At 53.1% G+C, this 26,512-nt stretch overlaps 1 protein-coding gene across 1 annotated transcript in view; it reads left to right on the top strand.

The window, feature by feature from the left end:
* Smad3 (SMAD family member 3) overlaps nucleotides 1–26,248 on the top strand; it is a 120,417-nt gene extending 94,169 nt beyond the window's left edge. The window contains exons 2-9 of the mRNA XM_052763489.1: nucleotides 3,226–3,419; nucleotides 3,542–3,673; nucleotides 4,913–4,987; nucleotides 7,437–7,487; nucleotides 17,158–17,370; nucleotides 18,146–18,283; nucleotides 20,215–20,359; nucleotides 22,471–26,248. Coding sequence (XP_052619449.1) covers nucleotides 3,226–3,419; nucleotides 3,542–3,673; nucleotides 4,913–4,987; nucleotides 7,437–7,487; nucleotides 17,158–17,370; nucleotides 18,146–18,283; nucleotides 20,215–20,359; nucleotides 22,471–22,594 — 1,072 coding nt within the window. The 3' untranslated portion in view covers nucleotides 22,595–26,248. The remainder of the gene's footprint in view (nucleotides 1–3,225; nucleotides 3,420–3,541; nucleotides 3,674–4,912; nucleotides 4,988–7,436; nucleotides 7,488–17,157; nucleotides 17,371–18,145; nucleotides 18,284–20,214; nucleotides 20,360–22,470) is intronic.
* The last annotated feature ends 264 nt before the right edge of the window (nucleotides 26,249–26,512 follow it).

Raw genomic sequence — 26,512 nt, 5'->3', positions numbered from 1 at the left:
TGTGTGGGTGCTGGGAATCAAACCCAGGTCCTCTGCAAGAATGGCAAGTGCTCTTAACTGCTGAGCCATTTCTCCAGTCCCTTTGTATAGTTTGAATCCACTCCACAAAGTTACAGTTTGAATCCACTCCACAAAGTTACAGTTTGAATCCACTCTACAAAGTTACAGTTTGAATCCACTCTACAAAGTTACAGTTTGAATCCACTCTACAAAGTTACAGTTTGAATCCACTCTACAAAGTTACAGTTTGAATCCACGCTACAAAGTTACAGTTTGAATCCACGCCACAAAGTTACAGTTTGAATCCACGCCACAAAGTTACAGTTTGAATCCACGCCACAAAGTTACAGTTTGAATCCACGCCACAAAGTTACAGTTTGAATCCACGCCACAAAGTTACAGTTTGAATCCACGCTACAAAGTTACAGTTTGAATTCATTCTACAAAGTTACAGTTTGAATCCACTCAATGAAGTTACAGTTTGAATCCACTATGTACCATACTTTCCTAATTAGTAATGAAATAGAACATTGTTGTCATCTTCAAGTTTTTAAAATAGCGTTTGTTTAAATTATTCACCTGTTATTTTAAATTGGGTTGTTTTGGGCATTCTTTATCTTAGAAACAGAACCTCTGTGAGATATATTCTTTGTCAATGTCACCTGTCATTCTTAAGTCTCACAGATCAGGAGTCTCTACCTGACTTCCAATACATCGCTATATCAACTTTGATTTTTAATAGATTGTGCTTTTGGTGTAGCAGCTGAGAAGTCATTGTTCAGTCGCAGAGATCCTCCCAAGTTTTGTCTTGACATTTTGTTGTTGTTGTTTGTTTGTTTTTGTTTTTTCAAGATAGAGTTTCACTGTGTAACAGCTCTGGCTGTCCTGGAACTTACTCTGTCAACCAGGCTGGCCTTGAACTCACAGAGATCCACCTGTCTCTGCCTCCTGAGTGCTGGGATTAAAGGCGTGCACCGCCGCCGCCGCTGCCACTGCCACCACCGCCTGGCTGTCTAGACTTGACATTTTTGTTGTTTTGAATTTTGTACTTTGACCCTCCATTCCTACCGAGGTGTAAGGTGTAGGTTGAAGTTCGTTTTTCTTAGTGTGAATCTCCAGTAGGTCCTCCACCACCTGTTGAAAGATCAGCCTTTCCCAGCTGGTGGGTGTGTCTTTGGACCTTTGTTGAAAGTCAGTGTTCATGTATATGTGACTGTTGATGGCCTTGGTTGCATCCCGTTGTATGCTGGTCAGTTTTGAGGACATTGCCATGTTGCTTTGATGAGGATAGTACTCTGGCTTTTGGGGAATATATTGTTTCTTTTCTATACATCTATGCATGTACTTATGTGGGTTTGGGTGTGCAGGTATGCCGACGTGTGCAGTACCTATGCACATGTTTGTATGTGTGTGTGGAGGCCAGAAGACAGCTTTGACTGCTGGTCCTCAGGTGATGTCCACTTTGTTTTTATTTTTTGAGACAGGGTCTTATTGGCCTGGGTCTCACCAAGTAAGCTAGGCAGGGTGGCCACCGAGCCCTAAGGATCTGGTTGTTTCTGCCTCCTCAGTGCGCCACCACACCCAGCTTTTGTCACGTGAGCTCTGGGGACTGAACTCACGTTCTTGTGCCTGTGACACACGGGCTTTGCTGGCTGACCATCTCCCTAGCTCCCTTTGTTACTCTTAAAGCAAGAAGATGGCCCTCCCACCGTGCAGGTGGGCCTCTCCGGCCTGTTCCTCCTTACTGCTGACATTGCCCTTCTCTAGCCACTCCCCCTCTCTTGTCCCCCTCTTTCCCACCAGAGAGGTGACCTCAGCATCCCGCTAGCCTTGTGTGAGGGCTTCTGTCATACCCTGAAGAGCCAGTGTGGCCACTTCCCTTATCTTTGGGGGATCCGGGAGATTTGAAAGTGAGGTGAGCTGAAGGATTTTATATCTCCACTTTCCACTCACTCTTTCTCTTGTTCCGCAGCTCGGCCACCTTGCCTAGAGCTGGCTTAGAGAATGACTGCAGTCACCAGTGACGCTGAGAGGAATGCTCACCATTGGTGCTTTGTAAAGCGGTTTCCAGTAGAGATCAGGCAAGGGGAATACTGCCCCCATCTTACAGATACAGCAGTTGAGGGTCCTGGTACCTGGGGCTGCACAGTCAGGAGCGTGAGCCACATCTCAGGTCTTAAGATTGCTGGCTGACGTCCTTCTGTGCCTCAAGGACTAGTCTCAGGCTGTCCTCTCTTGTTTGGCCCAGTAATTACTGTTTTCAGCTGTGGGGTTCCTGGGTCTGGGTCTGGGCCTCATGGGAGGGAGGTAATTACATCCTTCCACATGTCCTTAGTCAGCAGCTCTCAGTCAGTCCCTGTGACCAAGCCCAGCGCTGACCTTCGTCCCTCCCCATTCCAGCCAGTGGCTTGGAGATTGGTTGGACCCTCTTTGGCTCTGGTTGGCACATCTGGCCAGCCGCACTCTTATAAAGCACTCATAAAATCTGTTGAATTCAGCCCTATAGGTGCCCTAGGGACAGAGGGTCAGTTTGCAATGGCTCTCTGCTAGCTTGACCCAGCCTCTAGAAACATCATGCCCCTAACCTGGAGCTCCTGGGACAAGCTTTCTTGTGGAGGGGCAGTCCTGCCATATTACTCTATACTCAGCCCCTGCCCCAACCTGTGGGCCACATGCAGCCAGACCTACCTCAGCGCTTGACTTTTTCACGAATGTGCATGAACACAGCCCATGTAAACATCTCAGAGGCCATTTACTGCGTTTAGAGAAAAGTCGGACTCCCTGTCAGATCAGCTCTGCCTGCCTTCTAGCCTCTTCTTGTCGTCTTGGACTTAGCCTCCACCCTGTCCACTGGCCACCTCCACAGGGGCGAGATTGGAAGCATGTATACCTGCTTGAGTGTATTTCAAGCAAGTTCTCTTCCTTGAGAGCTGCTGCTGTGAGAATTCTGGGGTCTGTTGGATGCAAGTCCTTTCTTCCAGCCTGGAAAGCCTGGGCCCTCCTTGGTGGGCCTCCTTACTACTTTGGGGAGCTGGGACCATGTCCAGTAAGGACAGTTAGCAGTGGTGCTTTGATTTCCTGGTCCCCTGTGTCCAGGGGAGGAAAGAGCTCGAAAGTGTCTGCCAGCAAACTTGAACTCCCCAGGAGCTGCTGGGGGCTGGATATGGGAGACAGCAATCCAAACCTACTTCACTGACACCTTCTGTCCCTTCTTTGCCACGACAGGTCACTGGATGGCCGGCTGCAGGTGTCCCATCGGAAGGGGCTTCCCCATGTCATCTACTGCCGTCTGTGGCGATGGCCTGACCTGCACAGTCACCATGAGTTACGGGCCATGGAGCTGTGTGAGTTCGCCTTCAACATGAAGAAGGATGAAGTGTGTGTAAATCCTTACCACTATCAGAGAGTAGAGACGCCAGGTATGTGTGTGTGGCCGTGCCCTCCCCCACCTACCGACTCTGGAGGGTCTAAGGTGCCTTGGGGACCGCAGTTTTGGCGCCCTGGCACTGACCCGCCTCTGTTGTGTCTCCCCTGGGGACAGTTCTACCTCCCGTGTTGGTGCCGCGCCACACCGAGATCCCGGCCGAGTTTCCCCCGCTGGATGACTACAGCCATTCCATCCCTGAGAACACCAACTTCCCTGCTGGCATTGAGCCCCAAAGCAATATTCCAGGTAGGCATGGGTGGCACTACAGGCAGCCCGGAGGCAGGGGTGGTGCCGTTTTCCCATCCTCTCCACGTCGTGGTGCGGACAGCAGGCTCTTGGGCCCTGATTCTGAACCACATCTCAGCCGGGACGGTCGGTGGCCCAGGCTCCCCTAACGATGTTTGTCTTGGCACGGAGGACCCTGTGACCCTTCTGCAGGGCCTCGGTGCCGTCATTTATTTTGAAAGCGGAAATAGCAACACTGTGTCTCTGCTCTCCCTCCCAGCCCATAAGACTGGCACACAGGCAGGGTCCCTGAAGGGTAGGGGCTACACAGAGTGTGGGGTGAGGCTGCAGAGGGCCCTGTAAGTACCCCGAGCTTTGGACTGGGCAGAGTGGAGAGAATGTGCTTCACTGTCATGGTGCCAGTACTTCTAGAAGACCCTCATTTACATGCAAATAAAGTGTGAATCACTGCCAGGCACTCTGGGCATCCAGGGAAGCTGTGCTTGGCCACGCTAGGGCCAGTCGGGGCAACTTTTGCGTTTGGGGCAGTGATCCAGCCGTGCTCCTTTTAGAGCGTTCTAATTTGGATGTGGCTTTCGCTCTCTGGGTTGGTTTACTGGGCTGAGGTTAGCCGTGGCCCGTGTCTTGGGTCAGAACGCATGCACGCAGAGGCCAGCTGTCTGGCTTCTCAGGTAGTGCTGGTCTCCGGGGGGGGGGGGGGGGTAAGCTGTCTACTCTCTGTCAGATGGCAGGCCTTGGAGGGCTAAGGCAGGGTGGGAAGGTGAGGTAGAGTTCCGAGAAATAGATCACTGACGGTGCCACCACTGAACGGCGAACTTCTTGGGGAGTTCAGCCACATCCCCTAGAGACAACAGTGACAGGAGTAGCCGATCTGCACAGGGACAGGCTCAAGGCCACAGCTCCTCAGGAGACCGAGATGGCAAAGCAGGCATGTCCTAAAGCCTCCCTTCTTAGCCTGACCTTGAAGGATGGGGACCAGCCAGCTAAGCTGTGGTCCTAGAGCCAGGCATTTCAGATTTGGGAGTCAGTGTGTAAGGATCCAGGTTGGGAGCCAGAGGGCAGCGCTGGACAGACCTGAGCATGGCAGAGTCCAAGAGCAGCGGACATCTTCCCTTGAGGCTTAGCTTTCCTCTAGGCACCCTGTACTCAGTGGTGACATGGTATATTGGCCAACAAATGGAGTGCCAGGGCCAGGCCTTGCATGCCTTTTAATGGAACTGCCTGCCTTCTAATCCCCAGAAACCCCACCCCCTGGCTACCTGAGCGAAGATGGAGAAACTAGTGACCACCAGATGAACCACAGCATGGACGCAGGTCAGTAGTGTGGGCATGCCTGCAGACTTGTCCGTGCCTTCTGCCTCCCCGCCGTCCTGTCTGCCTAGTGTCTGTAGAGCAGCCCTTGTGTGTCGTACATCACTGGTGGAAGAGACCCTGTGCCATACGGACACAAGGGTGTTTTACTGACAGTGTAGCCTGCCCCAGATGTTGAGGTGTTAGGGGACCTGGGTGAGGTGTTGGCAGAGGGTGGAAGGGGGCTCCCACACCCAGCACAGTGCAGGAGAGCAGGGAGCAAAACCTGCATGGAGGAACAGCCTTTTCTGGTGACCAGCAAAGACACTAGAAGCGACCCCCCCCCCCCCCCCCCCCCCCGCAAATGTAGTGGCCACATGTGATCAGCGTGCCCCTGCTGGGAGGGACTGGGCCTAGTTTTCTCCTGTTACGTTCCCAGACGTTTCCTGTGTCATATGTTATGGGACCCAATTGGTTCCAAACCAGCAGCTTCTTGAACAGAGCCCCGGCTGCCACACAGGACCTGCTCCGCATTGTGTGGTGGGTGAGGAGGGAGAAAGGGGCCCAGCAGATGTTCCATTCCCACAGTGGCGGGCGGCCTCACGCACAGACCACAAGGAATTACACAACCCACAGAAGGGTGAAAAGGGATCCCATGTGCAGTGGAAGCACAGTCACGGGGGGTGTTGTGCTTTTAGGTCAAGCACACCCCCGAAACACACCCATCCAGGCATGTGACTGGCAGCATGGACCCAGCTGGAGTGCACGGAAGACCTTCCTGTGCTCATTGCCAAGTGACCGCTGCACCCTTGCAGCTGCGGAGTGCTGGCATGGGAAGTGAGCCAGCTAGGCAGCCTCCCTCCAGCTGTGGAGCTTCTCGTCAGCTTTTTCCCCCACCCCCCGTGTGTGGAATGACTGTTTTGAACAAGCCTAATCAGAGTGGCCTGGCTGTGGGGAGCACTAGGCATGCGTGCTTTTACTGGCTCCAGTCTGCTCGCTCCCTTCATTTTCTTTCCCACCCGTTATATACTGTGTCCCCTCCCCTGTGTCTCTTTCTCCCTGCAGAGCTCTGTGGGGCCAGGGTTTGTGTCCCCAGCCGACCTAGGCATGGATGGGTGAAGGTCTCCCTTTGTTCTTTGGTTTTCCTCCAAGTAGCCCATTTGGGTTCCTAGTCCAGTTGCTAATGGGCTTGCCTTCCCTACCTACCAGGTGAGGTGGGGAGGTGTCTCTGGTCTGATGGTCACCCAAGACAGCCTCAGGTCTTCCCTGGCAGCACGTGCTCTTTCAGGATAACCTTAGACCTTCCTGGTTTGGGCTACCACAAAGTAGGAAACAATTGTTGAAGGTTTCCCGTATGCCGATCCTGGCATTAATTTTTTTTTTTTAATGTAACCATCTTACTTCATTTATATAGGTCAATTGATGATTATTCCCTACTTCGTACCAGGGGAAAAATTAAGGCCCAGTAATGTAATATATTTTTAGCAAAACCACAGCCAAAGTCATGGCTGATATGTAGCAAGCTGTCCAAGTCCTTTTATGGCCTCCAGAATTGTTCCTTATCTCCACTGGGTCAGGTACTGCCACAGGGGAGAGGAGGAAGCCTGTGACCTGCTCTTTACCCTCTCAGAGTTCAGAGCTCTCTTGGGGTGAAATAAAAGAGCCCCGGGGGCAGCTCAAGGCAGCTTCAGGGCTCAGCCTCAAGGTCTGGTGGATGTCAGGGGGTGGGGCCAGACTGCAAGACATTCATAAATAAATAACCGCACTCCAAAGCACATGGGAACAAAGGAGGGCAGGATGGGGCCTCATGGAAAGGCAGCAACTGGCTTTATTTGAAGACGTGTGTGTGTGTGTGTGTGTGTGTGTGTGTGTGTGTGTGTGTGTGTGTGTGTACGCGCGCAATTTTTCTTGGTAGCCAGGGGTAGATAGAAGATCAGAGTATGAATTAGGTAGAATTAGACTTCACATGCCATCTCCTGCCTTGCACAAAGTATCAAGCCGGTTGCTGGGTTGCAGGATTTCTGTGAGTTTCCTGAGATTCCAGGTACCTTAGAGCTAGACTGTGAGTTGGGCAGTGTGGGAGGGAGGGAGGGAGGTCCCCTCTCCACAGCACAGGGCTGTGCAGTACAGGAGTATGTCTCCTTATCCTTTTATTCCCTAAGGAATAGTCAGCCCCTCATGAGAGCAGGTGTGTGAGCTGGCCTAGCTGAGCCTGCCATGGCCTGTGCTGGAGCCTTGCTTAGATTCATAAGGTGCTGGAGGGGCCCTCTAAGGCTAGCTACTCCATCCGTCCATTCCACAGATAGGGCAACATGCCTAGATGAGTAGTCGGGGGAGTTCATGGAGCCAGGCCCAGGCTGGGCTACTCCTGGGACTCAAGGCGTGGTCCAGGGCTTCCTTATAGCATGGTGAGTGATCCTGGCTTGATTGTAGAGTACTCCCACAATACCTTACACTGTGTCTCACCTTGCAGGCTCTCCAAACCTATCCCCGAATCCGATGTCCCCAGCACACAATAACTTGGGTGAGTATTCATCGGTAAGGTGGGGACCACCCCACTCCTGGCTCTTGCTCAGCTGATTGCCTCAGTGGGAAGGGACAGTGGAGGTGAGCCATGCCCCCTCCTTCACCACCAGCCCAGTGTAACCCATGGGTTTCTGGTTACGGTGATCCTGGGGTCACCTCAGAACAGGGAAACCTGAGATCAGTGGCGTCAGGAAAGACAGTCTTTGCTGGGGTTCGTATTTCCCCTGGGCAGTGTTCAGACGTGAGTGAACAAAATCTCCCAGACCTCAGGCCTAGGAGACAGGGGCCTCGGTCAGCCAGACACATGTGTGTGGCTTAGGGCAAAGCCACAGGCAGCTGCCCAGACTCAGCCCCCGGCTCCCAGAAGCTTGTTTCAGACACACGTTGGGATTTCAGCTGAGTATATCATCTCATAATTGCTTGTTATTAAAGCAGCAACATATAAGGAATTTGAGGAGAGAGCAGTGTGCCCACTATCACACTGCCCAGTGCAACTGTTTTATCATGGTCTGTCTGGTGTTTGTGGGGCAGCGTATACATGTGTGCCGTGCCACAGAAACCATGGCCCGTCTGCCTTTCCCATTCTCTGCATCTGTTACTCTGACAGTGTGTTTCTCCATTTAGATGTCTTGGTTATCACTGTATTATCTCAAGATGTTTCTATCAGCTGACCCCACTGTTCCCACAACAACGTTCAGCTGTTGGTCTGCAGGTCAGCATTCTGAGGGTCACCCTACCAGCCTGGCAGCATCCCACCAGCGTGGGAGAGGGAGGCTTTGCAGGAGTCCTTGGGGCTAGAAATGGCAGAAGGGCTCAAAACAGATGAGATGTCCGTGTTGTTTTTATCAAAGGTAGCTTTTGATATTCTGGTCTGAAGTTTGGGTTCATTGGGGCGGGGGCGGGGTTAAGGCTGGCACTTGCTTTGTGGCTCTGGGAAAGCTGTTGATCATGGTGAAACGCTTGAGAACACAGTACTTAGGACAGGCTGTTGTGCCCACTTGTTTGAAGACCTTGGCAGATAGTATCAGATAAAACTCATCATTTGGAATATTGGGAAATGTGTGAAGAGCCTTTGAAATGTGCCGGCATGTGGGCGGAGCAAAACATGACTTTGAGATACAGCTTAAATTTTGCAGCATAATGTGGAGGGGCTTGGCTGAGGGAAGGTCATATTCCCGATAGCGCAGGGACTGAGTTCTTGAAAACAAACTAAGGCTAGAAGCCATTAAAGGCCGATTCTGAGCTTCCAGCTTTGGGAGTGAGCTGCTTTAGATTTATTTGGGGGGCCATTTCACCCTGCTGTGTCCAGGCAGGTGCCACTGTGAAAGCCGTCAAGGTCACAGGCCAGTCTGAAGGTGGCAGCAGCCTTGGGCTGGACTTTTCTGACTTAGGATTCCTCACGTGTTCAAATCTTAGCCCTGGGCTGACGGCTGGGAGGAGATGAGCAAAGAGCAGGGTGACAGGGTGAGTGTCTCCTGGGGCCTCTTCAGGGTACTCCGAGGGCCGGTCTTCATTGTAACCATGGGCAGAAGCTTGGTGACTTTCCATGTCACAGGTCAGGAGAGCCCGTATCATCTCAGCCGCACAGCCGTCAGACAGGGAAACTGGCTTTGAATTTTGGCTTCCTCAATCCATATCGTGTCTAGATGCCCGGGTCTAGAGCAGCGGTTCTCAACCTTCCTAATGCTGTGACCCTATAACACAGTTCCTCATGTTGTGGTGACCCCTAACCATAAAATTATTTTTTGTTGCTACTTTATAATTTTGCTACTGTTGAGAATCATAATGTAAATATTTGTGTTTACCTGATGGTCTTAGGTGACCCCTGTGAAAAGGTCGACATCCCTCCCCCCCAAGGGATTGAGACCCACAGGTTGAGAACCATTGGTCTAGATCCATGCTGGGAAGAATACTAAGACCTTCATAATCTGATCACATCTGTATTTACCTGTGGCTCTGAGGGAGCAAGCATAGAGGAGGGGCTGTGTATGCCCAAGAGGAAGCCATATGCAATGGGCTGGGCAGACTCGGCAAATGTAAGTGGGACCTTGAAGGCCAGGTGGACTTTGGGAGGTAGAAGAAGATGAGGAACATGGCAGATGGAAGAGCGGGTGTGCTCCCAGGAAGCCAGCAGTGTGGTCCTCAGCTGGCAGGAAGGGCAGGTGTGCTCCCAGGAAGCCAGCAGTGTGGTCCTCAGCTGGCAGGAAGGGCGGGTGTGCTCCCAGGAAGCCAGCAGTGTGGTCCTCAGCTGGCAGGAAGGGCGGGTGTGCTCCCAGGAAGCCAGCAGTGTGGTCCTCAGCTGGCAGGAAGGGCGGGTGTGCTCCCAGGAAGCCAGCAGTGTGGTCCTCAGCTGGCAGGAAGGGCGGGTGTGCTCCCAGGAAGCCAGCAGTGTGGTCCTCAGCTGGCAGGAAGGGCGGGTGTGCTCCCAGGAAGCCAGCAGTGTGGTCCTCAGCTGGCAGGAAGGGCAGGTGTGCTCCCAGGAAGCCAGCAGTGTGGTCCTCAGCTGGCAGGAAGGGCAGGTGTGCTCCCAGGAAGCCAGCAGTGTGGTCCTCAGCTGGCAGGAAGGGCAGGTGTGCTCCCAGGAAGCCAGCAGTGTGGTCCTCAGCTGGCAGGAAGGGCAGGGGCAAGGTGTGGCCGAGTCCTGGATGCCGCCTCACTCCAGTCCCCCCAGCTGGAGGTTTCTGGTGTGCTGGAGGGCTACAGTGAGGTCCAGATAGCAGCGTCATAGAGGTGATCTGGCCACTAGATAAGAGTATAAATTTGATGAGCAGTTACTGGAGGAAAACCAGAAAGAAACCCAAGTAGCTGGTGGCCATCCTGAGGGAAGCTCAGGGGAACGCGCTCGAGAGATAAGAAAGACCATTTCAAGGAGTGGCTGTGGGCCTGTGTGCACAGGACTGGGACCGTCAGGAGGCCTGCGGTGATGAGGTGTGACGGGCCTAGACAGAACTGGCAGAGGTTGCTGTGCCCTGAAACCTCCCTGGGAAGCCAGGGAGGCTGGGGCCCAAGACACAGAGCTGCAACCGTGGTTTCATGTTTACTGTTGGTCCAAGGCATTGTTACAGAGCACACAGTGCCTATGTGAGCCCCCCTCCCCCCCACATCCTAGGGTGGGCAGCATAGTAAGAAGCCTATGGCAAAGAGTCCTGTCCATCTCCTGTTCTTCCCACAAAGATGGCTGCTGGCCACCTCTCTCTCTTACCCACTGACCATTCCAGCAAGTCCATTCAAGAACTACCACTGAAGGCTTGGCTGGCATGGGAGTGGGTGGATTGGGTAGATGGAGGGGCCTGGCTCAGGAGAGAGCCAGAGACACAGGCAGAAGGGGACACTGGGGACAGAAGACAAAGGCCTGAAGCCAGGTGGAGGATAGGGTCATGGGCGCGGTGGCCAGAAGATAGAGGCCGTGAAGGTCAGTGACAGCAGAGGAGACTTCTCAGGAATGCAACGGGAGACGTTAGAAGAGCTGAGGAGGGCCATCCGGAGTTTGAGACACCCTTCACAGAGCAGGCAGAGGTGTGTGTGGTGCAGGAGAGAGCAGCCGTGGGCTGAAGGGCAAGCAGAAGGGGGATGTTGAGGTAGCAAACAGCAACAGCCTTTGTGCTTGGTGACTAGGTTCCCCAAACTGCAGGGTGGAGATAAGAACGCTGAAGAGTGCTTGTCTTAGTTAGGGTTGCTGTTGCTGTGATGAAACACCATGACCAAAAGGCAAGTTGGGGAAAAAAGGGTTTATTCTGCTTACACTTCCACATCATAGTCCATCATTTGGGGAAGTCAGGACAGGAACTCAAACAGGGCAGGATCCTGGAGGCAGGAGCTGATGCAGAGGCCTTGGAAAAGTGCTGCTTACTTGGCTTGCTCAGCCTGCTTTCGTAGAGAACCCAGGACCAACCACCAGCTCAACGATGGCCCCACCCACAAAGGGCTGGGCCCTCCCCCATCAATCACTAATAAAGAAGATGCTCTCCGGGCTTGCTCACAGCCTGATCGTATGGAGACGTTTTCTCAATGAGGTTCTCTCCTCTCAGATGACTATAGCGTGTGTCAAGTTGATGTAACTCTAGTCAGCACAGTGCTTTCTAGAAAAAGATGGGGCTATCTCAAGAGTACAGGTATGTCTTTTAAAGATCTTGTTATGAAATCATTATGCAAAGAGAAAGTGTACAGCATCCGGTTATGCCTTTCATTTTCTTCCCCACTCAGGCCCCAGCTCAGGTCTGGGGACAGCTTCCTGCCACAGCAAAGCCACTTCTCTAAATCAGCGGTGCAGTGACCTGAGTGACAGACCCAAAGGCATGACTGAGCGCCAGCGGGGCATGGTGCTGGGAGGCTGGCCCTGGGGCACCCCTGGGACCTTTGTTTTGCAGAGCAGGGAGGGTGTGAGCTGGGCCTGTTTCTGCTCCGACACATCATGCTGGGTGGGTCACCTGAAATTTCCTAAGTGTCTAAGTCAGGAAGAGTGAGGAAAACAGGGAAAGGAAGCGGCAGGTTAGGGAAGGTGACAGTTGAGTCCCTCTGGTGAGTAAGTTGTTCCCTGCTTCACGGTGACACATGAAGGGTGTGCCTGGGCTGAGGAAACTGAGGTCCTTGTAAGAACCCTGGGGCAGCAGAGAGCTGGAGCCTATTGTGGTAATGGCTTCCTGCAGTGCCTATGGCAGGGCGAGCCTTCCTCTGCTGGGATAGGACAGGGCTGGGTGGCCGGAGCAACCCCCCCTCATACTCTCCCACCCCCCAGAATGAAGAGAAGCCAGCTGAGTCCATGCTGCCAGGCAGGGTACTTTTTAAAGGCCATCTTAGCTGCAGCTTTCGGTAGGCTTATGAAAACACAAGCAGGGGCTTAGGTAAGTGGCTTACTAGGTACAGCTGGGCAAGCCTGAGGCCGTGAGTTCAGACCCCAAGAACCCACATAACACTGGATGTGGTAGCCTGTGTCGGTGATCCCCGCACTCCTACAGCAAAGATGGGAGGCAGGGACCGGAGAGGAGACTCCCTGGAAGCTCATGGGCCGGCTGAGCAGGAGACCCTGTCTCAAGCAAGATGGAAGATGGAGACTGACACCTGAGGTTGTCCTGAGGCACAAGCATCACACACACACACACACACACACACACACACACACACACACACACACACACACACACACACACACACACACACACACACACGAGCAACATGCTGGCAGGAGTCAGCTGCCACAGGGGTCTGGTTTTCGGCCCCCGTTGTTTTCCTGATTCAGTAAACTGGTCCGAGGCCAGAGCAGTTTACACGTCTTCCTTGTGCGTCCTAGCTCTCTGCCTCAAGCTCAGGCAGGCTGGAATTAGGACCCAGATGCTGAGGCCACAGAGCGCCAACCCTTCTAGCAGGAGACGGTGCCCAGGTGGCTGGGCGTGAATTACCTTGCATGAAGGGAAGTCTCATGTCACCGGTACTGGGCCTTGCAGGTCAGGGTCATACAGAAGAAGAAGGGCACCCCAGTGAAAGCAAACTAAGACAGAGATGGCCAGAAGGGCTATGGAGTTGGAGGGTGGACTCTTCAAGACTCGGGCAGAGTCATCCTCCACGTGGGGAGGGCCCAGACTAGCCAGGCCATCTCTGCTTTGACCTCAAGTCCTGTGGTACCCACTACGCAGACCTTTGTCCATCCCTTGCCTCAGTTTGGGAGAAAGTTGACATGCCCCTCTCTTCCCCTGCTTCTGCTGACTGGAATCTTTTGCACATGTTTTTAATAGGCACCCCTTAATCCGAGTGTCGCCTTCTGGGTTTTATTCTGTTTTCTTTTCCTTAAACAAAACAGAGATCCTGTGCCAGCTTGGAACGGGGCTCAGAACTGAAGCCAGCCAATGCGTTAGGCTGGCCAGGGGCCAGCAGAGAATTGAGTGCCCCATGCCAGTCGAGAAGCCTGGCTGACACCGTGCTGGTGGAGGTGGGGGCCCTGATGGCTAGTGTGGAGGTTTCGTGTCTCCAACACCTCTGCTCTGGGAAGAGATTAGCAGGGATTGGGCAAGCTGGTGGGAGCTGGGCTGTGTGGAGGCAAGGTCTTTTCTAAGATCCCAGGTGTGTGGAAGCCTTGGTCTGGCTGAGCAAACCCATGTTCCTTGGGGCATCATCCATGGGGCATCAGCCAATCTCCTGCAGTCTTGCTGCCAGAAGGGCTTTTGAACAGCAGGTCTTCAGGGCCCTATGTAAACTACTTCTGCACTTGTTGGGAAACTCTGGAACCTTGGATGTGCTCACTCGGGGGGAATGGCATGGTAGCTGGGAGCAGCTAAGCCCATGTTGGCTGGATCTTGAAGCACAGTTTGTTCAAACCTTGGTAGATCCGGAAGCAGAGCATGGAACCAGAACTCAGGGCAGGCTGTAACCCTCAGGGCCTTAACCTCTGCCAGCTTGGCCCTGTGTGACAAGGGTTTCATAACCTCAAACAGCGCCACCAGCTAGGGACCAAGTATTCAATTGCATGCGCCTGTGGGGTACATCTCAGGTCCGAACCTTAACAACTGTGTTCCCTTTTTGTTTGATCCTCTAGGAAGCTCAGAGTTCAGCTGGGTGCTGTCAGCAGCTGTGATCACACACTTACACCAGCGATCACTCTTTTCTCTCCCCTGTTCTGACTTCTGCTAGGAAAGATTTGTGCATGGGGTGGGGGTGGAGGGCTACCACCGCAGGAGAACTGGTAACTATACTTTTTGTTCTGCATCTGCTGTAGCTGAAGTGCCTGAAGGAAGAGCCAGGGCCGATAGTGGGGAGGGAGGGAGGGAGGGAGGGAGAGAGAGAAGGAACCTAAAGGCACAGACTTGCGGAGAATTAAAAGCCATGGAGTGGGCTACCCTAGTCAGTCCTGTTTCTGAGCCAGAGAAGACAGGTACCCTTCCAAGTGGCAGCCTTTGAGTTATGCCCCGGTTCCATGACAGAGCTGCTGTGAGTCCTCATGGCATGTCCATCTGAGTCCAGTCTCCCTACTGTGCTGCCCACTGCCTGGGGGGCAGTGTCACAGAGGTGTTTGGAGGAGGGTACAGATTTGCCTGAAAAGCCTTCTACCCCTCCCAGGAAGCTCACCCTTCCCCCCAGAACACTGCTTTTCCAGGTCTGACAGACACCTTGGGTGGTGTGCTAGCCTTTTTGGGGATTGGTGGTATCGGTGTTCCTGGGAACCTTAACACTAACTCTCCTGTGCCTGGATTAGGCCCACGAAATGCTAGACAGGACTTTGAAATTTAGGGTGAGGACTTTGTTATACCCGTTACTGAGGAAGCCAGGGCTGACCCGCATCAGCCAAAGCTGCCTCTTTCGGTTGAAACACGGCAGAAACACAGTGACCAAGATGCCCAGCTTTAGCTATCTTCTAGAACCAGACCAGAGTAGAAGGCCATGTCCCCAGGAACACATTTCAAGGTAGGTAGAGGCTGTACCTGGGCAGTAGCAGCTGGCAGCACCGACAGGTCACCTGACCATTTTAAACTTTGACTAGCACTGGGCTTTTTTTTTTTTTTTTTTTTTTTTTTTTTTTTTTTTTTTTTAAACAAATTGTCCAAAGCAGCATAGCTCACATTCTAGTGGCTAAATTGTTTAGAATCTAGCTTATCTAATTGGAATGTGGAAGCATGGAGCAAAGCCAGGACCGGACGTGGCTGATGTGCTCGGTCCAAGCTCGGGAGCCAGGGGCACAGGCCACAGCTGCTCCTGTCTCCTGATCCCCCTTCCGTGCACAGTAGCTTTCATCCTCGGCCTCCATCCCCTCGGCCTCTTGCTCAACTGTGAGAAGAGGAGGGGAGGGAGCTTTGCCTTTCTGCATCTGGAAGGTCAAGACAGGATCAGGGTGATCCCAAGTTCATAGTCAAGGTTATCATCCCTGTTGGTACCATATCCTGCTTGCTGCATGCCCACATTTTACTGGAGTTAGCCCAGAGAATCGACCGATAGTGCCAGTGGCCTAGAGGATGCCACACATGGGCAGGGGCAATGTAGAGGTTGACCCAGGGAGCATGAATGAATTACTCTGTGATCTGGTTCGACATAAACGGCAATGGCCTCCAGTGGGGAGTACTTCCAACCCCTGGAACACATCTGGCGGTGTCTAGGAATGATTTTTATTGTCAGTACTTGGGAGGATGAGGTAGATATATTCTATTAGTCTCCAGTGGGTGGAGGCTGAGGATGCATTTGTCCATCCCATAATATCTGGAACCCCTTTCTCCCAAGCAGTCATTTGCCCTAGCTTAGGGTGTACTGACCCTGGGGCTGGCTCTGGCAGTATGTACTATGTAAAGGGGGCTGTGTCCCTGCCTTACTCTTACAAGGACCATTTGCTTGGACTGCAAGAGATTGGGGCCACTGTGTCACCAGGGGCCACCTAGGCCCTTCCCTGTGGGTAATACAGCATCTGCTGTTCTCTTTGCCTCGGGCACTCAAGAGATACTGAGCACAGGTCTCAGCAGCTAAGAGTTGTCTGGTGGACAGCTAACAGGATTCTCAGGCCAGTGCTGAGCCATCTCTGTTCCCTTATCAGAGCCCCATGCATGGAAGGAGAGGGGACTCTGGGACCTCCTAGTCAAGTTGGATAGTTGGAACACTTACAGATACCAGTCACCAGCCACACAGATACACCAAATCACCAGGAGGCTGCACGATACTTGAGAGTGTTCCGGGGTGAGAGTGTAGGTCTGAGATGGGTGGTGACAGTGAGCGGGAGGTGGGCTTGAAGCTCCTCCCCAAGGCCAGCAGGCCAGCTACAATGTGGAGGAGCATCTGGAGGTGGTGCTAGGTGTATGAAGTCCTGTAGGAGGCTGTGGGATTATGAGGGAGGGGATGCCAGAACCCAGCCTGCTAAGGGGATGCTGCATCCAAGGGGATGCTGTAGAGGTGTGCAGGTTGGGGAAGGGCTGTTTTAACTCCACATGGAGTTTAACTCTAGCACATGGAAGTGGAAGGCTGGGCCATGTGAGAGAACTCCTTTTCAAGCAGTCCCCAGCTGTCCGAGGAGAGAGTTGGTCCTCATGTGGCTAGTCTGTCCTGAGGAGCTTCTAGTCACAGCGGTACAACCACAGGAAACCTCTGAGCTGCTTTGTGTTCCATTGTCCCCATGGCTGGCAACTATGTAAAGATGGGCCATGGTTTCTGTTGTGTGATACATGGCCAGTCCAGTCCTGATTCCTGGTCTGCATGTTCACACATGAGGTGCTGCTGAACTCACAAGGCCATTGTGGCCATATCATGACAGATGAACAGATTGTTGCTCCTCAGGCCAAATGACACCAAAATGAAAGCCCTCTGGGAGGCAGAGATTGACATAGGCTCCTTCAAGGATCTCAGAAGAGGCTGGGAGGTGACTTTGTAGATGGCATGGCCCCCATACCACATGCAGAGCGTACTTAGGGCTGCTTATGGTACTGGCCCTGGTGCTGGCTGGTCCTGACCCACTTCATGTTTGGGCTAGCCTCTCTCCGAAGGCTGCTTCTGTTCACAGGAAGGCTAGACCCTATGGAGCAGGGTACGTGTGGGCCCAAAAGAAATGGACTCAAGGGTCGCTTCCCTTAGAGGCTGGCAGGGTCTCCCTCAGACTCTGAGGATCTCACTCCCTGAAGGTTTTGTGCAATGGAAACTGGGGGCGGGGAGGTCTTTCAGAGCTCCCACGGGTGCCCACTGACCTGGCATGTTTCCTCTCTCTGCAGACCTACAGCCAGTGACCTACTGTGAGCCAGCCTTCTGGTGCTCCATCTCCTACTACGAGCTGAACCAGCGAGTTGGGGAGACATTCCATGCCTCACAGCCGTCCATGACAGTGGATGGCTTCACTGATCCCTCCAACTCTGAGCGCTTCTGCCTGGGCCTGCTGTCTAATGTCAATCGGAATGCAGCTGTAGAACTTACGAGGCGGCACATTGGTAATGGACCCCCCCCAACACCCACTGCTGCCCCCTGGAGGCACTGAGATAACCCCCCCCCCCAGCACCAAGTGCTGTAACCCAGATGAGAGAAAGGTGGGAGTGTGGGGTAGGGCAGAAGTAGGGGTCTGGACAGGCAGTGTGTAGATACGTCACCTGGTCCTTCCCACATGATTTTGGTCTTCAAGTCGAGCTATTTTCTTGCACTCTGGGCCTCTCCTAGGCACAAGGGGACATCCCCACTGGGCAGAGCCCAATGTTTACATAACCGCTGGAGTGCCGGGCCAATTGAAAATTAATTTCTGTCCATCTGGAGTAGATTTAGGTACTGAAGGGAAAAGCAAGGGTTGCACTAGGAAGCCGTGTGAAGGGAGGTCCCTTGGGCAAGGGGCCAGAGAGGGCTGATGCCTCAGTAGCACCCTGGCTTCACCAAGGGGCTTCTGTGCCTTGTGTGGGGAGGGGGAACTGGGGCAGTGGGGCGCCAGCAGCTGTCCCTCACCAGGCACTGTTGCAGTCGCCACCCCTAAGGTAGGTTATTACCATTCTCCTCTAGCCAGGAGCTCAGGCCTGGGGCTGGGTACAGGCTCCTTCCTGTGTCAACTCTTTCAACTGCTTTAGGAACGCAGAGCTGCCCACCATTCTCCCGCTTGGCTCGGGCTGGGCTCTGGCCTCCTCTTGTCTGGAATGGCCACTTGCAGCTGCCCGGTGCCCCCTCCCCGGCTAGCCTGTTGCCCTGTGGGTTGGTCTCTGACCCAGGGTCTCCTGACTTCCCTAGGGAGAGGCGTGCGGCTCTACTACATCGGAGGGGAGGTCTTCGCCGAGTGCCTCAGCGACAGCGCTATCTTTGTTCAGTCACCCAACTGCAACCAGCGCTATGGCTGGCACCCTGCCACGGTCTGCAAGATCCCCCCAGGTAAGCCCCTGAAGTGCTGCCCTGGGGCCATGGCCCCCGAGGCACGCCTGGGAAGGCTTCCTTGCCTTTCCTCCACACTGGTGTTTGCATTGTTGACACTCTGTACCTGTCTATCCTCTTGTGCCACTGAAGCTCAAGAGAACAGAGGTACCGTCGAACGAGTCTCTACCCAGGGGTGCGTGGTGGCGCCTTTCCTTCACTCATTCTTCCGAGCATGAGAGTATTCGGGGTCTGTGACAGGAACCAGAGCAGGATGAGGAGGTGGACGGGGTGTTCCTGTGCGCACAGCTACACAGACCTGCAGTGTTCAAGATGAACACAGACGAGTGTGACGCCTCCAAGGCCCAGGCGAGCAGCTGATAGGGAGAAAGGGCATCTACCTGTGGGGTGATCAGGGAGGGCATCCTGGAGGAGACGTGCGGTGCCAGGAGATGGTGGAGTGTCGTGTATGACAGCCTGTGACAGGAAGGGCACTGTAACAAGGGTTTAGAAGACATGCAGGGCGGGACACTGGCTGGAGGTGCCATGTAAAAGTCAGGGAGATGTTTCAAAGGCACCCTGGGCCCGGGCCTTGGATGACGTGAGAAAGTTTGGGTTTTATTCTGGGGAGTTGAGGGTTTTATGAGGTGTCTCCTGGACCCCAAGAACTTCCAGGCTGGACCCCTCCAAGGCAGAAAGCCAAAGCTGTGTGCTCTTCACATAGCACTAGTGGGCCGTGGGCAGGGTAAACCAAAGAACGCAGAAAATTTCAGCCAGGAATGGAGTTCTGCTTTGGGAGCTGCTCTAGTTTCCTTTACAAAGCACATTCACATCTCTGAGCTCCCTCTTCCTCTCTAGCAACCCCCCGTGGCTCTAAGAAAGGCTGGGGGGAGAATTCAGAGGGAGCCACCTCTCCAAGTCCCAGAGCTGGAAGAAGGCACAGCAGGACTGAGCCACGCAAGGCTGGCTAACTAGCCTGGTGTTCAGACTGTTGGCTCAGCTGGGGCTGTAGCCCTGGAAGTGGGTGTGGACTCTGCTTTGTCCAACCCACCTCCCCTGGAGCATTCCCAGCCTGCTGCCTTCCCTGCTCTGGTAGTGTCCTGTCAGCTTAGAGATGGTCAGGACCCAGATGACCAAGCCCGGCTCCCCGCTCCTTAAAGGAGACAGGGCCACAAGGAGAGGTAGAGCAGAGTCACATAGCAGATAGGGTCTCTGCTGGTTCTCTGGTTCCCGGGCATGGGTTTTGGCCTTTATTTTCTGGGTCATGCTCTCCTGACTGTTGGGTAGTAGGACTCCAAACAGAGTGTGTTTTCAGTGCTATTTGTGCCTGTCTTTAGTTGACTTAGGCACACTGTTGTTGTCACCTTGGCCCGAGCTTGAATAGAGAGAGGTCACCGTGTGACCCAGCTCTCTTCCTCAGCCCCAGCGTGAGGCAGGACCATCAGAGGAGCCAGGTGGAGAGTGCTTCTGACTGTAGTAAGCATCCATCCCTGTGTCAGTGGGCTCCATGCCCACCTCACTGCCCCATGCCTTGCTGCTGTACCAATGAAGGAGCACCTGCCCCCCTGCCGGGTGGCTGCCATACCACAAGGCACTGACAGTCAGTCAGTCTCAGGTCCTTTGCCTCTGAACTCTAGGGTCCTGCCTCGGCCTCTGCAGATGACCCGTGTCACCCAAGCCCACTTCCAGGCTTCCTTCTTCGCATCTGGCATCCCCACAGCTGGCGGCGGCACCTGCACCTGCAGGCCAGCCTTTAGTGCCCCTTTGCACATCCATCTCCCCACTAGGGGTGTGCAGATCAGGTGTTGGAATGGAGAAGGCCCATCCTTGCAGGGTGACGAGCACAGAGCAGGTGACCACTGAGTGGAAGCACCATGTGCCACCTGAGGCATGTGAATTAAGCCGTTTGGGTGGTTCCAGGATGGCTTTATCTGACTCTCTGTGGTTGGCAGGCTGCAACCTGAAGATCTTCAACAACCAGGAATTTGCTGCCCTCCTGGCTCAGTCTGTCAACCAGGGCTTTGAGGCCGTCTACCAGCTGACCCGCATGTGCACCATCCGTATGAGCTTCGTCAAAGGCTGGGGAGCCGAGTACAGGTCAGTGCTAAGCTGCTTTTAGAGGATGGTGGGGAGGAGCCGACTCTACGCAACCGGCCTAGGGCCTCAAGGGATCAAGGAGACCAGGTACGGTGGCGTAGCCTTTGCCTGGTGCTCAGCAGTTCAAACACGGTCAGCATTTCCAGGCCCAGTGTGGGGACATGGGCATTATTCTTACAGAAATGTGGGAGCTAAAGCCTCCGAGAGAAAAGAACATACATGAAGTCAAGTGGAAAAGACACTTTCTGTCCTGGCTTCTGCTGTGGTTTCAGTCTCTGGGGACAGACTCAGGGTGACTGTCTCCCCGACACTACACCGGCTCCATCACTATTAAACTCAACAAAGGAGAGTTGAGTGTTTATAAAGAACGGCTTATTTATTTTTTTAAAAAAGAATTCCGGTTAGCACTTTAAACATGGCACCAGTAATAGCCAGGCCTACCTGGTCTGCTCGGTTGAGGCCCTCAGACCGTCTAGACTTGGTTTAATGAGAATCTAGTCTCCTTTCCCCATACCGGACAGGAGCATTTTGGGAGGCAGGGCCACATGCGCTTCTGTGCTGTGCCTCCTCCCCAGCCCCCAGAGCAGACAGACACAGAGGTACCCACACGAGCTGCAGCCAGCGCCTTGCGAGTTCCTCGCCCCTTCTCTTCATTTTTCCAGATGTTTGGAATCAGTTTTGTTTTGCAGTCACTCTGCACCCTAGCCAAACCCATTTCAATATTGGCTCTGGGCCACCATTCGTAATGAAATCCCGATGAGCCCGGCTTATGGAAAGTCGGATTCTCAGCAGAGGATGGAGGTCTGCAAAATCCAACTTCTCCATTTAGATCTCAGAGCTGCTGTTCTCTCGTGGATGCCTCGTGGTGCCAGTGAAGCAAAGCACTTTGGGCCCTTTAATCTGAAGTCCAGGGAGGGCGACCAAACAAGCAGCCCAAATGGTCAGACTGCGGAAGAACTTCCAGCCATGTTGTGATGACCCGGCCCAAAGGGCTGGCTGGAGAAATGCCTGAGGCAACCTTTTCGTCCAGGATTTAGAGCATTTAGGGAATGAGAGTAAAAGGTTAGAAAATTAACTCTTGAGTGCAGAATCACCAAAGGAAGAGAACCGGGAGACCCCGGCCTTCAGGCAGACACCCCAGGCTGGGTGTGAACCTCCTTAACTATTCAGGCAAAGCACATGCTGATCAAGGAGGGTGACCCTCAGGCTCATGGCCCTGGGTGTGCTGGCAGAAGTCAACACATCTGAGGCACTGTATCCCCATGCAGGACACCCTGCCAGCACACCCCGTCCTCCACAGCTCACTGCGTCACTGCCGCCTGGCAGCGTGGCACAGCAGCCTAGTGGCGGGTGCGGCCCCTTCCCAGAACAGCCATGCCCTCCTGCATTGTGGGCCAAACAGAGTAAGGTTTCAGGCTGGTTTTCTAAGGCAGCTGTAAGTGGGCCCAGGCCCAGGCCTGGCCTCCAGCTGGCACCCGCATGTCACCACAGCAGATAGCCTTTGCTCACTAGAGGCTTCTGGGAGCTTGCCTGCAAGCTGCGTCACCAAGTAGTCTGAATTTAGACAGTGCTTTGGAGGAAAAGAAATGTGTGGTGTGCCTTGGTTTTTCCAGTAATTGTTCCCCGGCTAGCTCTGCTGGTAAGATTTTCCAAAATAAGCTGTAGATGGGATTATAGCAGCACACTGGGACCTGAAGCATGTGGGCTCTGTCAGTGCTTTGAAAAAACACCCTCCATCAGACAGACATGTCATGCTAACTGTGGGAGCTAGCCCAGATCTAGAGAGGGGCTGTAGGTACCTACCCAGTGGCATAGCTGGGAGCCAGGGAGACCTTCATCCAGGCAGGAGGGCATACATGGGAGCTTGTCACAGTCCCTGGAAACTGACCTTCTTTAACTCTGTGAGGTCCTCTCCCTCCAGCAGGCCCTGACTTACTCAAAGCTCTCCTTGGTTGGCAGAATGTGGCCTGGTTGGGTTCCATTACCAGTACATCTCTAGGTGGTGTCTAACATGAAGAGATCTCTGGCCTGAGGTGGCAGGAAGCGGTGTTCTGACTTACATGGGTGTTCTAGACATTTTCAAGTCTCCCACCCCTTCCCTCTTTCTGCAGGAGACAGACAGTGACCAGTACCCCTTGCTGGATCGAGCTGCACCTGAATGGACCTTTGCAGTGGCTTGACAAGGTCCTCACCCAAATGGGCTCTCCAAGCATCCGCTGTTCCAGTGTGTCTTAGAGATACTGGGAGTGAGTGGGGGAGTGGGTGGGGGAGGGTGGGCTTGGGGAGAATGGCCTTGGAAGAGAACTCCACCCAACTTGTTCTTGTCAAAGAAGACAACAAATTTCTCTCAACTAAGGCACCAACCTGTTTCTGAAACCACAAAGAACAAGAAAAATCCCGGGGTGATTTTGTGAACAGCTGTGTTGCTGCATACATGCACCCCCGTTTGAGGCCCAAGAGTGGCTTCTGATCTGGTGGCATCACCACCCGACTCCTTGTCTAATGACAGAGATCTAAAAGCAAAGTGCCTTTGTCAAGGGCTGGAGTGTACCTCTGGGAGAGGGTCCTAGCTTTCTGTAGCTTTGGATAAAACTTCAATGGCGCATGCCCTGTCCCACCACTTCCATGGAGAGGGTGTACCTGGTGAACTAGATGGCCTACACTGGCACTTTCCCCACCCCCAGAATGCAGAGAGGAACATGTCAGTGGGTAAAGCTGGTGAGAGCCATTTCTTCGTTGTCCCTTCTTGGAAGGACCTGCTGAAGCTCAGCGTGTGTGGGATGTATAGTTCTTATTATCATATTACTCTCAAAGAGATACAGATGTTGTCCAAGTATTGACAGAAAGCAGAAGGGGCAATGGTGGAGTGCATGTCCGGGTGAGGTGGCGCCATACTGAATGTTTCTCTGAGAGTTGGCACCATATTCTGATGCATATGCTGTTGGTTTATGGAGCCAGTTGCATTAATGAATTCACCTAGAAGAGGCTCTTTGAAATGTCTTCTGTTTTATAAAAACAATCCTGGTTACATCCATTGGCTGGAAGACCAGCATGGACCCAGCGACTGCTGCTTCCTCTGAGGTTTCAAAGTTGAGATCTAGAGAAGCCAATTCACCTGAAGGTAAGACCTCCCAGGCCGACATGGGCAGATGAAAAGGGCTATCACCATTTGTACACCTTGGTGCCGAGAGGCCTGCCATCTTCACCCAGCTTTGGTAAAGGCCTGCTACCGAAAACTGCCGCAGCGATACTGTGTAATGAGCACCGTTCCCAGTGGCAATTACAGAGAAAATGAGTATAAATTATATCAACTGGAAGAAGGAAAGTCCCTTTCCCAGCTCTTCTAGAACACAGCACACAGGATCCCACCTGCGATTGGTACTGTCTTCTTGGCCGCTGTTCGTTGTAAAATGACTGTCGGACGTTTTTCCTGGATTTCCTGTGGAAGTCCTGTCCTGTTCCAGAGGGAAGAAGGTGCACCCTCCAATGTGATGAATCTTCTGATGCTCCAGAGACTCTAGGCACATTCTGGTGTCTCCTGCAGGATCCTGTGGCCTCTGAAGCTCTGAGCAGGATCTTTCCAGCTAGGCATGCTGTTCCCCAAGCTTCCTTCAGACACAAGAAGTCTATGAGCATCTATGAGCCCCCAGGCTGTTGCTACAGAACCCAAAGACAGTTCTGAATGCCTCCCATCCTCTGAGAGGGCATAGACAGTGGGTGAGAACATTGTGCCAGGCTTGAAACGGTCTGTGGACTGCCGCTTCAGACACAGGAAGTCCTTCGAACTGACTATATGTCACCCATGAGTCAGGCCCCGCTCAAGGATGTTCTGATGTGGCTTTTACTGAAGCCAGGGGCAGCCGTTTGTGGGGATCTGCCTTGTCCACTTGCTGCCCAGTTTCCTTGGGGCTTCCTGTGGCCCATCGTCATCCTCTAGGTGCCTGGAGAAGAGCTCTACACAGCACAAATGGAGTCATCCCACAGCCTGTTCTGTATGATGGCTACTCCAGTAGCTGCTCCTGGGAGGCACAAAGTTGAGAGGATCTTTTTTTCTTCTTGCCAAAGGTTACTTCCTTGGCCCTCTTGCTTTATTGGCCAGTTGCTGGAGAAGGATGTCCAAGGAAATTCTAGGCAGGTCCTCTCGGCATCCCTGAAAATAAAAGGCTTAGAATCTAGAAAATGCCACTCCATCGTTGAGAACACAGGTCCTTTGGGTACATGTAATCTAAGTGTCCCTTAGTTTTCCGTCTTGTATGCACAGCATTTCTACTTCTAAAGAACAGTTGGAGGTCCACAGGAAAGCAGCTGCTGCTGCTGTGGCCTTTGGAAAGTGTGACCTGACTGTGGGTACCATGCCGGCTTCGGGCTTCTGCTGACACTGACCCACATGGCTGGTGCTGGGCAGAGATCCTCGTCTTCAGCACCTCAGAGAAGCTAACTTTGTACCCCTCTCCTCCCCAACTTAATTTAGTGCGTGTACAGGTGGCCCAGCCGTGTGGATTACAGGCCTGTGCTGGCATGTCATCGCAGCTGGCCACCTTCCAGGAGGCCTGTAGAAGACCTGGCATCTGGAGAAAGCCTGGAGTGGAGAGCGGGGACTCTCTTAGGAAGATCGTGAGGAGGGCGAGGCTGCTGGCAGACTTCTCCACTGTCCTGAGAGTGTTGTATTATTTTAATGTCTGACACTTTTTTTACTCGTTAATGTAGGAGCCGCAGTGCTTATGGGGTACTGTGGTCTTGCTCTTCCTCCGCTCGCTTCTCAGAGCTGGGACATATTCCAGGGCTTGATGTTTTTACTCAAACCACAGAAAGGTTTTCTTTAAGTAGCGTGTGCGGTCACGCATGTGCCTGAGTTGTCTGGGGCAGAGGCAAATATCTGACTTCATTCTTAGCCCCAAGCTGCCATTTGAGTTTTTTGTTTTTTTTTTAAAGTCCCTGAGAGGCTGAAAAGGTGCCTGTACCAGAAGGTCACAGCTACAGCTCTGCACTGTGTTTCTTACTATGTGACTAAGTGGCTAATGTGTGTGCCCGGTACATTAGAAGGGACCTGCACTGTATTGTCTGAGTGGCATCAGGGTTCCATCACTGGCCTCTTTAAGCAATGGTCTTCACAGTGTACAGCAACTTCCCAAGTGGGTAGAAAGCCACACACCAGGATGTGGGTCAACCATGAAGATGTGGCATTGTTGACAGGAGGCACTGGATAGAGAGGAACATGTTGGTGCATGGCTACCACCTTCGAAACAGCCCCTACAGCTGGCTCGTGCTAACACAAAAGTGATGGTTAGCATTCTGCTGTTTTCATATTTATGTAACAATCCCTTCAAACCGTTCAGATGGATGACTATTTAATTTCTTAAGGACAGTTGTAAAGGTCTGTCCCCGAAGGACAGTGACTGGGCAGGGCTGGGGCACAGCCAGTCCCGAACACTGATGGAGGCTGCAGTGGCTTTCTTGGCTCCGGCTCTACAAACATCAGACCAGACTGGGTCAACAAGGAGCGGCGTGCGCAAACAGGCCACGCTAGTCAAGCCCAGGCCCTTCCACAGCATGTCCTCTGCACCAAGGCCCCTCCCTTCTGGGAGTGAAAACCTCACATAGAAATTGGAGCCATCTTTATCCCAGAAGCCTTTGCTGTTGCCAGGGCAAGTGGGCTGGTGTGGACTCTTGTTTGGGGATGCCTGGAGGCTGACGTTACTGTCGCTATTCAGCCATCCAGGCCTTTAGTATCTTTGTAAAAAGCATGTATTTATAGTGTTTTAGATTTTTCTAACTTTTGTATCTTACAGCCTTGTACCCCAATGTTAAAGAGCCGTGTCCCCTCTTCTTATATGCGCCCTTCTAATAAACTTTTCACTGTAAGGCTCCTGGGCCAGGAGCGCAGTCTGACTTCTGCTGTGGCTCTGGGTAAAGGGGTTTAATAGGGAGCCCCAGGGAGGTCCTGGGGGTGTCAGCTCAGCAAGTGCTACTAATAACACAACACTGTGCCTGGCCCCACTGCATGGTCTTCCAGTAATACCTGCCCTCCAGTCCTCTCCAAGGGCACCACACAGGACCAGCAGGGGTCCCTGGGTCCCACAGATACATACTCTGGACCCCCCCCCATTTATTCCCCCTGTGCACCAAGGCCTTTGGCAAGTGACTGCAGGCCAC

Source organism: Peromyscus californicus, unplaced genomic scaffold (genome assembly GCF_007827085.1).
Source record: "Peromyscus californicus insignis strain IS unplaced genomic scaffold, ASM782708v3 Scaffold_11__1_contigs__length_118956290, whole genome shotgun sequence".
In the NCBI taxonomy this organism is placed as follows: domain Eukaryota; kingdom Metazoa; phylum Chordata; class Mammalia; order Rodentia; family Cricetidae; genus Peromyscus; species Peromyscus californicus.
The sequence above is the reverse complement of the archived record's forward strand: the minus strand, read 5'-3'. Positions and strand labels throughout refer to the sequence as shown.